Here is a 13965-nt window from a genome sequence, read left to right on the forward strand (position 1 = left end):
CAGAAATGACTCCGCAAACTGGTTGCCCTGTGAGGTCGCTACGATCAACTCAGACCCATCAAACGCTCGTAAACTAACTGTTTTCGCAAAACCGTCAATGCTAACATGGTAGGATGATAACCAATCCATATCGAGAATGACGTCAAAATCCGACATCCGCAAGATGATCAAATCTATGATAAACTCGGACTCATCTAAGCTGATGATACATCTCCTACAGTCGTTCTCTAATAGGGATACCTCTCCTAAGGGAGTAGAGACGGACAACGAAACATCTAAAGGATGTGCGACTAACTAGAGCCTATCCATAAAGGTATGAGATATAAAAGAATGGGAAGCTCCGGAATCGAACAGGATCCGAGCTAGAAAAGAATTTACTAAGAAAGTACCTTCTACTATAGCTTCGCTCGCACCGTGATCACGCGGTACGACTGCATAGACTCTGCCAGTGGCTGGCGACTGCTGAACTGTCGATGGTGGAATATACGGGACTATCTGTCCCTCGGGAATCTCCTAAATCGCGTGAATCTGGCCTACTGGCCCCTCAATCCTAGGAACAGAATCCTCTGCTGTGGCTGCTGGCCGTAACCGCGGCCCTGCTGATGCTGACCCTGACCATGGTTCTGCTGCTGACCGTGTCCTCGATTCTGCTGCTGGCCCTGGCCTCTACCCTGCTGGCCTCCTGCTGGCGCACTACGACAGTCCTTGGCCTTATGCCCGATCTTATTGCAGTTATAGCATGCACCCTGAATCTTGCGCTGCGGTGGTGCTCTCGAGTCATGTTGTGCTCCCTTCTTGAACTTGCCCTGCTGGTGGTGATGAAAGTCCTTACCCCACTGCTGGGGTCCTCCTAATCCGGCAAAAGATCTCTTGCCCTTGTCCTTGTCATTCTGCTGTCCAGACTTGTTATTGCCCTCCTTATTCTTCTGAAACATCGCAGTCTCTATCTCCTATGATATAGCTGCATCTGCTACCTCTCGGACTGAACAGAAACTTCTAGAAACTAGGTAACGGCGAAGACTTGGGCGAAGTCCCATAAGAAACATCTGCGCCTTGCGCTCTCCTGACTACCACATGCCCGTGAAATATAGAAGACTCATAAATTGGCTCTCATAGTCAGCCACAGACATATCTCCCTGCTCTAGCTTAGACAACTCTAGCTCTTTCCCGGCCCGTGCCGCGGAAGAGATGTACTGCTCGTCGAAGAAATACACAAAATCCTCCAAAGTGAACTGCCACCCTTTGCTTCTGCACTGAGTCGACGTTAAGTAAATCCAGAATGTTACTCACGTCCTCCTTCCACTTGTGGGCCACAAGCAAATCTGATGATCCCTGAAACTCTGGCGCCCTCATCTTCTGGTAGCGTTCCACTAAACGGAGCCAAGCCTCCTACTCTGCGGCTGCAACTGATGGTGGGGTGAGTCCTGGTGTGGTCTCGGGGGACTCCTCTGTGATGGGGATGGCTGGAATAACTGGCAGTGGGACCACAGGTGGTGGTGTAGCTGGCGGCATGTGATTTGCCACTTGATCCTCAAGCGCTGCTAGCCTCGCTGCAATGGGTGCCATGAGGTCTATCAAATACTGGGGAGCCTGCTGCGGCTTGGGTGGAGCCTGCTGCGGCTCGGGTGGGACTATCAAATACTAGGGAGCCTGCTGCGGCTCGGGTGGAACCTGCTACTGCTCGGGTTCTGGTTCAGTCTGTCCCTCTCCCTGAGTACGGGATCCTCTCCGTCCACGTCCTTGTCCGGCCATTTATACATTCAGAATAAAGTTTATAAGATACAGTATTGAGACCTCAGGCAAAAGATATAACACATAACAATAAGAAAATCGTATCACTTATCATTCATGCAAATACTTTTCAATCAGAGTATGATAATCATAAAAAAATGTGTAATTTTCGAGATATACGTATATATCGTCCTCACTTATTCTAGAAATTCCTAGCGGACTCTATACATGAACCCTAAGAAACTCTATACTAGCTCCACGACTCGACATAGGATGATCCTAAGGATACTGGAACTAGAGCTTGATACCAACTATGACGCCCCTGTTTTCACACATGGCTGCAGTCCAAGGTGAACCCAGAGATGTCAAACCTACCATGCACCTACACTGTGCAACAATAAGTTTCACCAATCACAGTAATATCCTCTAGTGGGATCAAATAAAAGCGTAGGTACAAAACAGGTAAAGAAGTAGAACGACAATAATAAACATGATAAAGAAGATGATATCTCATAAATAAAGGTCATGTCTTAACTGAAAATAAACTAAAATACATCTGGAGTCTGAAATAACATACGATGTCTCAACATGAATCAAAACAGAAAGTCGAACTAAGGCACATTGCCTTTACAAAATGGAAATAAACTCTTAAGTCTGAATAAAATTTAAAACTACAGTGGAGCCTCTAATAAATCTCTCGGGACGGTGACTATGCAAGAACTCCGTTATCCTGCGGCTATCCGGAACTCCGTGCTACCCGAAAGGGTATTTTTAAAAGAAAAAGAAACAACAACAAGAGCGTCAGAGTGCTACAGCAAGATTACCTCCATCCGTCCCAGGGGAAGGGCTGATAAATGGAGTGGAGGCTCTATCTATTAAGCATAGTCCACCTATATCATTTTCCCCGTATCTAGCGGAATTAATATTCAGACACCTACAAAACGAGACGTAGTACGTCGAGCGAAATAATCCAAATAAGGAAACCCTCATGTATATACCATATGTCCCGAATTGTAAACATCTAAACATTAATACCAAATTAAGGATAAACAATCTAAATGAAATCAACAATTTGAAATCCACAACACGAGACTGATACATCGAGCGAAATAATCCAAACAATGAAACCCTCATGTATATACCATATGTCTCAAATTGTGAACCGCTAATCGTTGATCCCAACCTAAGAAATAAAGAAAAGCAGAAAAAGAAAATAAAGATGTCAACATATCATATTCATAATATCTGTCACTGCCACTGGGGAGATAGAATGAATACCGGCATAAATCTCATGTACTTTCATATGCAAAGTACTCTGGGTCATATATTTTAGCAGCGAGTCAAAAACATAACTGGCATCTGCCAATGACTCAGGCTATTGCTTGGCTATCTCAATGCAACTCCGTGCAAGATTTTGATACTTAGCATTATCATATGTAACGGACTACCCTGTAGGTATCCTAATCAGTGTACACGGCTCATTAGTCTCATCGCGATCTCAGTGCGTAACATGAGTGCGAAACGACCTACCATATAGGTATCCTAGAAGTACGGCTCACAAGCCTCATCGCACCCTCATGCAGACGGACTGCTAAATAAAGCATCCAAACCCGACTCAATGACCTGCACAAATGGAATATCGACGCACTACCCCCGTAGTACTGAACTGAGCTCATCAACGATATCCACAAGGTGTGTGTATAGTATGTTCTAAACTCTTTCTCAAAGTAATTGGGTCTTAACCCTTCATAATCCCTCTCAGAAAGCCCAAGTGTGTACTACTGTACTATTCGTGAGAATATGTGTAAAGAAGTATGGCTCGAAGTCTGCGATCACATCTTAAGTAGACATAAAACAAAACTCAGGAAAAACAGCCTTTGTAGTCGACTACTCTGAGTCAATCCAGACTCTGTAAAAACAAATTTACTGTTAGTAGTCGACTATTAGGGTTAATAGTCGACTACTCTGCTATAACTTAGTTTTCTGTGTTTCGAAGGTTTGACAGAGTAGTCGACTACTATGCTTAGTAGTCGACTACACTGTGAAAACATGTATACTGACGTGCACAAACAGGAAATTAACTTAACATACACTTATCACTCATATTTACATGATTTAAACTTGTTAAACATACAATAATAACTATTCTGAGCATGACAACAATGTATAAATTTGTCTAGTTAGGGTTTTACATCAAAATTAATCATTTTCTTCAATTGATCAATATGTAAACAATATGATAATAATAACATGATTTAAAATCTACATATGAACAGAGATCAATCTTGTTTCAAATTCTGATTTTACAAAACCTAGATGTCACAAGTCTAGGGTTAAACTTCTTTAAACATCATGTGTATTCAATTAATTGCATATCTAAGGTTTAGGCATGATCTAAACATGATTAATGGATTAAAAGTGAAACTAAAAGCATCACAATGATTATGATCACAAACTATATACAACAACAAGAAAAACAAGTATAGATCTAGCATGAGTTTATGAAATAACATAAAAATCCAATCTTTTTATATCTCATATTAAGATCACGCACATAAACATTAATATTTAACTTCTAATCTAGTTATTTAACTATGGGGATGAGTTTGGACGAAAATAATCTTGCCTCAAGGTGCTGTTGGACTCCTCAACCACGTGCACACAAGATCTCTCTCTTCTCCAAAATGCCAAAACTCACCTTCTTCTTGACAAACTTCTCAAGAACACTCCCAAAATTCTCAGTTTAGGGTTAGGGTTTAAGGAGGAAGGTGGCTGGTGATAATCTCACGTGAAATAGGGTAAAAAGAGCTTTAAAATGAATATATATATACACTTAGGGTAACAACTGGGTTCAGATACAATGTAAATCCAACCCGAAAACTAAAACCTGGCACATCGAGGAATTCCCGATAGTCGACTACTAAGCATAGTAGTCGACTACTAAGTAATACACAGGTTTCTAAAATCTGTACACAGTATTTTGGTGATAACTTTCTCATCTGACCTCAGAATGAGGTGATTAAAAATTTGTTGGAAAGATGTTGAAAATACCTACAACTTTGATCTTTAGAGTTTTCCCAGATTCTAAATGCATCATTGTGTAAAATCTATAAACTCTTAACTAGTCATTTTTCCCAGATTTTTCTCGTGTATGTTTTGTGCATTTGCACTCATATATTCATATATATGTATCGAATTGATCTCAAATCAATTCTTAGCATACTCAAATATCAATAAACTTTATTTATTATAATATAACATGTTTATTATTATATCTCACAACATTCAAAATTATAGGGTTTTACAGAATGTCACTACAAAACAGACGTTTATAAATGAATATTTTCAACACCTAGTATTCTATGTTTTGCAGTGTTGCAAAGACCTTGGTATCATCTTCATGAATTAACCCAAGGCATATACCAAAGACTTTAGTATCGTTTTGAGTAATCCCCAGGCACGAGGTCGAGTCGTCTCCAACTTGGTCAACTCCAACACGTAAGGCCTTGGTATCATCTTCATGAATAAACCCAAGACACCTACCCAACACCTTAGTACCCTTTCGAGATAAAACCAAGGCATATCATTAACTCAGAGTCTCAATCATCTTTGGCTTAAAGACCTTGGTATCATCTACATGAATAAACCCAAGGCACGTCATCAACTGGGTTGACTTAAACTAGTAAGACTTTGGTATCCTTTTGTAATAAAACCAAGACATGAAGCTGATTCATCTCAACCTGAGAGTTTCTCAAAGTGTTGACGTCCACTCGAAATACATCTAAAATTTGAAGCTGAACTTATACTCGGTCAAAGAAGACTGCGGAGGTACACAATTAAAATTGACAAAAATCAAACCTTTTTCATTCACATATTCAAAGTACTTAGAATACAAAAGTACTTACAAAAAATAGAAATACAATAAAGTTTCTAAAAAGCTGGACTTGGATCGAGGCCAAACCTAGATCTGGGGCCGAGGCTGAAGCTCGAGTAGAACTTAGGGCCAGAGCGATACTGGGAGTCCTAGCAAAACTCGAGACTGGAGGCATGGTAGCAGCGGAAGTTAGTAAAGTAGACGACTAAGGTTGGGACTCGACCACTTGGTCCCCCTCCTCTTCAGGCCGATTGACCTAACTATCATGAGTCGGGTCCTCGCTTGTTCCTTATGCCGACTCATCATCATCCTCATCTCCATTCTCGACCTCGAGAACAAGCCCCCGAGTCGGTTGTATATGACCATAAACCCCACCAGAGTAGCTATGGAGTTTGGCTTCATCTATGATGGAAAAACTCCTAAGGCTTTGAAGATGCATCAAAGAAAAAGGTGGAGCGAAAGACGTAGACCGTACTCCAAGTGCTTGATATACACTAGAGCAATATTATCACCATGATTGTACACAGCCTGACCTTTCTCTAGCGCTGATAGAGTGAATGCCTGAAGGATTCAAACTTATCATAGTAAGTCTCTAGACTGCACCTTTGAGTGGAACTTTCGGAGGTGATTGATCTGAGCATCATTCCAAGCCACTGAAGATGAAGATGCCATCAATTTGATGATCGTTGGAGAAGAATGAAAAAGATGGCTAGAAATTGCACAGATTGTAGAAGCAAATTCGAGGGTTTCAAGATCAAGTAAAATTCCCCCATCTAAGAACAACCGTATATATAGACAGAAAAGTCGGCACACATCGAGATCCTAACAGTACACGAGACTATCGATAGTTAGACATATCCCTAAAAATCGAGGTGACCACTCAATAACAGAAGCACCATTTGCTTTAACTGGCAAGCAATCTCTGTTCGGGAACTCAGGCGGGCCGGCGCACGATTTTTCTTGACATCAGAACATTGCATCAACAGTGACCCGTTAATGACCACTCATACATGCACCTCAAACTCGATAGTCAACAGTTTAATTTTATTTAAACTCGGCCACCTGAGTTCGAGCGAAAGGGGCCAGTGTTGTGCTATAGAAATAAGTAAGTGTTAATTACAGCTAATTAACTGACACGTGTCTCAAGCAGACTACACACTAACTTGACCCACACACACCGACTTCTCATCTCTCTCGAAGGCCGAGATAAGAGGTGTCCCTTCTCATCTCCCTCAAGGGTCACAACGAAAGACATATTTTCTCATCCCTCTTGCAAAGTCAAGAGATAAGGTGGTCATTCTCGAACCCCTGCTGATAGTCAATCACCATCACATTAAATGTACGGTCGGAGTCATTATTGCTCCCCCGCCAAAAGTCTTAATGGATCATCGGACTTCGTCAACGCCTTACTCCCTCTGTCGCTACCATAATAAATATGGGCATGACTCAAATCACTTATTGCCAACAACTATACAGTACCAGCTGACTAAGCAGACTACATGGACTCGATCGAAATTACCTAAATGCCCTTATCATTTCAATATAAATAGGCACATTGTCTACTAACCAGAGATACACAATTTTTGCACACTTAGAGAAAACTATAGCAGTCCCTTTCTCCCTTTCATATTATAACTAACTTGATCGTCGGAGGAATCACAGGAGAATCCAACTTTGGTCCTCTAAAGTGTTGCATATGTACAAGACTCTCTTCCTGTTAGGGGATCAATCATCAAAGGAGATCAAGAGACCCTAAGCTCTTCAAAACCAGTCTTGAATCCTGCTGTTAAGCATCTGACATCAACTGGGACCAAGTAGGATAATTGTTCCAATGGAAAATTTTTATCCCTTTGGGATATTTTGAGTGGAGTAAAGTGGGACAAATTGGGATAATGGGATAATTTGAAGGTTTGATTTGATAATTTATGTGAGATAATTGATGATGTGGCACCTTATTAAAATATAATATTTATTTATCAATTAAATCTAAATTAATTTATCAATTTGGTTTAGTATAATATATAGTATGTTATTATAATATAATATATTATTTTACTTTATTCTAAAGTATAGTATGTTATATTATAATTGCTCATTAATTATAACTATGTCTAATGTAATTAATATAATATATTATATTATAATAATATGATATATTATATAATAATTGATGTAATATATGAATAATAAATTTAATATAATATTTTAATAATATAATATTTAATTTAATACAAATATAAATATTATAATATTTATTTATTCAATATAGTATTATTTAAAACATTATATTATTAAAAAAATAATATTATATTTTATGATAATTACCATAATTTAAATGTGATAATCTGTGACATAACTCCTTATTAAAATATAATATTTATAATAGCTATAATATACTATTAATATGTACAATATTATTAATTAAAAATATTATTAATTAATATATTATGTTATATTAATTTTATATATAATATTATATATAATATCATACTTTAATATACCGTAGATTATTACTATTTTTATTGTAGCAATAAAATATTATTTGATAATATAACTACCACAATATTGATAATATATTTAAGACTATTAATTAATATAATAAAATGTAGTAGAAAATAGTAAATTATCATAATTTAAAATATTCTGCATAATAGAATATATTATCATATTAAATTATATTACAATAAATATATTATTATATTAAATATATAACCACTAAATTATAATGCAATAATTTATATCATAAAAATACTATAATAATATTTTTATTCTAATTAATAAAATATATATTAAATAATATAAAGTAATATTATAATAATATAGTACAAATATTATAATATATGAAATAGTATTAACTAATATATAATAATGATATATAATAATCTTATATTAGATAATATTATATAATATTTTATTATCTTACGTTATAGCATAATTTTATAATATAATGTAATCAAGATAAATTATATATCATAATATAACTAAAATATATTAGATATTTAAAAAATTAATGCTTTGAAATTATGGACTTTCCCATGATTGTCCCAAAGTTAAGAATAGATTAAGTTTTAGAGGTTGAGACAAAAAGTTTGCATAGACGTGAGATGATTTTGGAAAAAGTGGGGGTAATTGTGCAAATCTCATTGTCCTAGTGAATAACATTTTAAAGTGAAATCCCAATTCCTTTGTGCCAATGAGTAACACCATAAAGTAAAATCCTAAAAATTATTCCACTTAACCCAAAATTACACCAACCAGTAACCCCCCCCCTCAAGGGAAAAATGTAAAATAGAACCTGATACCTGAACGATACAATAAACACTTACGAGATAAAGAATAGGCTTTGTTATCTTGATTACCTAAAGGCTATAAAACATGTTCAGTGGTGGATCCAAGATTTATGAAAAGTGGTGTCATTACATAATTAGTAATTAAAAATTTTATAGCTTTTGACAAGTTTTCCTATTTTGCAATAAGTACGTAATCACATTATTAGTAATACCATCAAACACATCTTTCTCAATACATTATCACTAAGTAGTTATTGAATCAATCATCATTTTTCACAACTTGCTCTTAGAGAAACTCTTTCCACAATTTCCTTAGCCACATGACTTCGCTTTCCAAAATTCAATTGCAATCTCTCTCCTCTACTTAGATTCAATACTTTATTTAGTTCCCATATTCTTTCTTGCCAGTTGTTGCTTTAATTTAATGAATTATTGAATTTAAGTGGGAGAACCAGTTTAAATCTCTAGTTTTTTTTACTTAAATTTTAATAGTTTCTAGTTCGGGCTTATTCCAACCTATACTACAGTAGAATGTTGCTTGCTTTCCTAAATTCTTTATTCTATTCTAATTATCTGTGTTTTCCATCTATGTTTCAATTTGTTAAGGTAGTTGAACCTAAAATAGTTTCTACTTGATTCTTGCTAAGAATTGGCTATTGGTTTTAGAGTGGGTTTATTTCGTGTCCTGAGGGAACTAGTGCCACGCGACACTAGTTTCCTTAGAGTAGATCCACCCTGAAAATACGTACACATTATTCAAACCTAAGAAGTTTTAGCTCCGAGTGAGATATCCCAAGTTGTTCAAGGAACTGAATCTTTTACAGAAGTAAGGCAACCCTCACCGGTAACAATTATCTGAAAAAGGCAGGACATTTAGTACATGTTCTATTCATATGCTTCTGGACCATTTTTAATTGTTTAGATTGTTGTTGATTAAAAATAAATTAACAAGATATCAATGATTAAAATATGATTAAGATTACCATGATTATAGAGATACAGCCAATTAAGATCTAGAACCTCACAACTTATCTGACATGAAATCATCCAATAGGTAAATTACTTCCAGAAATACTACATGCAAAGCTTGATCCTACTCAGAATCAACAACACAAGTAGGTAGACTCATAATTGCATGGAGTAAGGATGCAATGAATCAAATAATTATCAACAAGTCTCTTCTATTTCTCCAAACAAAAAAGTGCAACGGAACAAAATACAACCTTCTCATAAAATGTAGAATATAATACACTCCATCACTTGCAAATAAACCATGCTGTTATTGTACCCAAAAACCTGATTATATTTTTGAAACTAGTCACCCTTATCAAACACCATGTCCACTTTCTCAATCTTCATATCATAACTCTGCACCTTCCCATTGCTACGACAAGCAAATTTATAACCACACATCATCCTCACCGTAAAGAACACTCTGTCCCCTCCTTCCAATGGCAACAGTTCAATCCAAAATGTGTTTACGAATCTCTTCACCATCTCCTTTCTCATCCTCAACCTCAGCATCCTCCAAAACATTCCAAACATGTCGCTGTTATCCACCAAAATCTTCTCCAAGCTAGCCTCGTGCATCATCTCTCATTTATTTCTGTCGACCATCGTCCATGTTGGTTTCGGGTGTAAACCCAAACATTAGAACAAGCATGCAAAGCAAAGATTTCTCTAAGTTAAGAAATCAGGTGAACTTGGAAGTTCAGGGTGAAGCCCGAAGCTAAGTTTAGGCGAACTTGGATCACAGGCGAAGATGAGTTCAAGCGAACCTACAGTTCAGGCGAACTTGGAAGATCAGGCGAGCTCCAAGTGCAGGTGAGCTCTAAGTGTAGGCGAAGCAGTTCAGGCGAGATTGACTATGTTCAGACGAACATAAGTCATACAGGCGAGCTTCATAGTTAGGCGAACTCACAGAAAATAGATTCCTAATCTGTTTTTGACCTCGGGTTTCCCTATAAATAGGGAACCCTAGCCGCCACTTAAACGCGAGTTTTCTAGAGCGATCTCCAGAGCACTTTTGGCGGCGATATTTGTAGCGCCTTGAGTGACGATTTTTCAGAGAAAAATCTCGCGCCTTGAGAAATAAAAAGAGAGTTCTTTTTTGAGTGATCTCAAGGAGTTTGAAATCATCTCTTACAAGCTTTGTAATCTTCTTTAATATCCAAAAAATATTTTTTGTGTGGCTCCTGAGGATGTAGGCAAGTTGCCGAACCTCGTTAAAATTTTGGTGTTCTCTCTTCTAATATTTCTTTGCAAAGAGTTCTTTTATTTGCTGTGATTTCTTCTTGCCTTCTTTTGACACAAGATTTTGAGAGCACGTTCTGCATGAGGGTTCATTGACAGGTTGTCGATAGGACGAATCCCTAACAACTGGTATCCGAGCTTCGTTCGGATAAGATCTGTGTGAGAGCTATGGCAGAAAAAGACAAATCAAAGATTGAAAAGTTTGACGGATCAGACTTTGCCTAGTAGAATTCACAAATAGAAGACTATCTATATCAGAAGAATCTTTACCGTCCGTTGATGGGTAAAGCAAAAGGAAAGAAGAAGGATGAGACCAACGAGGACTGGGAAATGTTGGATCGAAAGGCTCTTGGATAGATCTGATTGTCGCTCACAAAATTAGTCACACACAATATATTAAAGGAGAAGACGACAGTGGGGCTTATGGAAGTGCTCGCAAAGATGTACGAGCAACCGTCAGCTGCAAATAAGGTGCATCTCGTTAAAACGCTCTTTAACCTTAAGATGGCAAAAGGATGTCCCTTCACGATGCATCTCAGCGAGTTCAACATGATTGTTGATCAACTCATCTCAGTCGATATCACGTTTAATGACACAGTACAGAACTATTGATATTATTGCAGTTGCCAGATAGTTGGGCAGGTTGCATGACCGCAATCAGCAACTCGGCAGAGAAGGAGAAGTTAAAGCTGAACAAGGTTGTTAGTATGATTCTATCCGAGGAGGTTAGAAGAAAATCGCATGAATTAGAAAGTTCAGGTTCAGTCCTAAGTCTCGATCAGAGAGGCCGAAGCCGTAATAAGGGTAACCAAAATAGGAATCGATCAAAGTCGAAGAAGAAGAGGTCGAACTCGAAGGTGAGGCCTATCAGAGGGAAGTATTGGAACTACGACCAGGAGGGCCATATGTCTTCAGTCTGTAAAGTACCAAAGAAGGATACGAATGAGCATGAGGCTCATATCATGCAAAATGTCTTGATCCTTGCTATGAACAGTGATTCCAATTCATGGGTTATTGATTCGAGAGCCTCATTCCACGCCACTACTAATAGAAAGCTTCTTCAGAACTATGTAGCAGAGGACTTTGGAAAAGTGTACTTAGGGGATATCGGGCCCTGTAGTACTGTGGGAAGAGGTGATGTGCAGATACAGATGAAAGGCTCTATGTGGAATCTGAAGAACGTCAGATATGTACCGAAGCTAAAGAGGAATCTTGTTTTGGCTAGCCAGCTTGGAGTAGAAGGCTATGTTACAATATTTACCTTGGATTCGTGGAAATCTCTAACGGTACTATGGTGGTTGCCCGTGGCAACAAAACCAAAACACTCTACCTAACTTCAAATACGAGTGACACCCTCGCAATTGTAGCTGGCAAGGAGAGTGTAGATCTGTGGCACAATATATTAGGACACATGAGTGAGAAGGGTATGAAGATTCTACACTCAGAGGGAAAGCTAACCGGCATCGATTTAGTGGAAGTTAGTGTTTGTGAAGCCTGCATCTACGGGAAGCAGAAAAGGGTCAGCTTTCAGAAGAGTGGAAGACCACCTAAAGCTCACAAGCTAGAGCTTGTTCATACAGATGTATGAGATCCAGCTAGCGTGTCTTCTCTTGGCAATTCGACGTACTACGTCACCTTTATCAACGATCACTCGAGAAAGGTGTGGGTATACTTCATGAAGCACAAGTCAGAGGTGTTTAAAATCTTCAAGAAGTGGAAAGCCATGGTGGATAACGAGACAGATCTAAAAGTGAAGTGTCTGAGATCTGACAATGATGGACAATACGAGCTGGAGGAGTTCAAGAAGTTCTATGCTCTGTGCTCTGAATGGGATTCATTTAGAGAGGACTGCTCCAGGGACACCGCAACAGAATTGTGTTGTAGAGAGAATGAACAGAACATTGACAGAGCGTGCGAGGAGCATGTGTCTACATACAGGACTACCCAAGACATTTTGGACGGACACGGTGCATACAACAGCGTACTTAATTAATCATGGGCCTTCGGTCCCACTAGACTTTAGGATTCCAGAAGAGGTTTAGAGTGGCAAGAAGGTTAATCTATCATACTTGAGAGTCTTTGGTTGCGTGGCATATGTTCATATCAGTGATCATATCAGGGACAAGCTAGAAGCTAAGTCACAGAAGTGTACATTCATTAGATACGATATTGATGAGTTCGAATATCGTCTGTGGGATGAGAAGAACAGGAAAATTATCAGGAGCCGAGATGTCATATTCAATGAAGAGGTGATGTACAAGGACAGAGACAATGCCAAGGATAGCCAAAGCAGTGGGAGCAGCACTAAGGATACAAGTGGATCCGAGTACATGGATTTAGAAGAACTTCCAGATGGGGGAGACAGTGACAGTTATGACTAAAGAATAGAGGAGACTCCAGGTGCAGAGACGACTACCTAGGGCGAGGAGCTTAGGAGGTCATCCAGGGTACCCAAACCGAATCCTAGATATCTCTCATCATTAGATTATTTGCTTTTGACAGATAGCGGAGTACCATAGTGCTATGAGCAGGCTATGCAAGTGAGTGAATCTCAGCAGTGGGAGTATGCGATGCAAGAAGAGAAGGATTCTCTACACACTAATAAGACATGAGAGTTAGCCCAGCTACATGCACAGAAGAAAACCTTACATAACAAATGGGTCTACTAGGTCAAGCAGGAGAGTGGTGGAAGCAAGAGATACAAGGCCATATTAGTTGTGAAAGGATTTCAACAGAGAGAAGGAGTGGATTATACAGAAATATTTTCCCCTGTAGTGAAGCTCACAACCATCAGGGTGGTGTTGAGCTTAGTAGCTG

The 13965-nt window shown here is 38.3% G+C and overlaps 1 protein-coding gene across 1 annotated transcript; it reads right to left on the bottom strand.

Moving 5' to 3' along the window:
- On the bottom strand, positions 534-935 carry LOC109841734 (annexin B11-like). The gene has a single exon (XM_020410679.1). It carries the CDS (start codon positions 933-935, stop codon positions 534-536), a length of 402 nt encoding a protein of 133 aa, XP_020266268.1.

Source organism: Asparagus officinalis, chromosome 5 (assembly GCF_001876935.1).
Source record: "Asparagus officinalis chromosome 5, Aspof.V1, whole genome shotgun sequence".
Classification (NCBI taxonomy): Eukaryota; Viridiplantae; Streptophyta; class Magnoliopsida; order Asparagales; family Asparagaceae; genus Asparagus; species Asparagus officinalis.

Bases quoted from the DNA above. Each gene is read 5' to 3' on its own strand.
- LOC109841734 (XM_020410679.1), bottom strand. From the start codon at position 935: ATGTTTCAGAAGAATAAGGAGGGCAATAACAAGTCTGGACAGCAGAAT.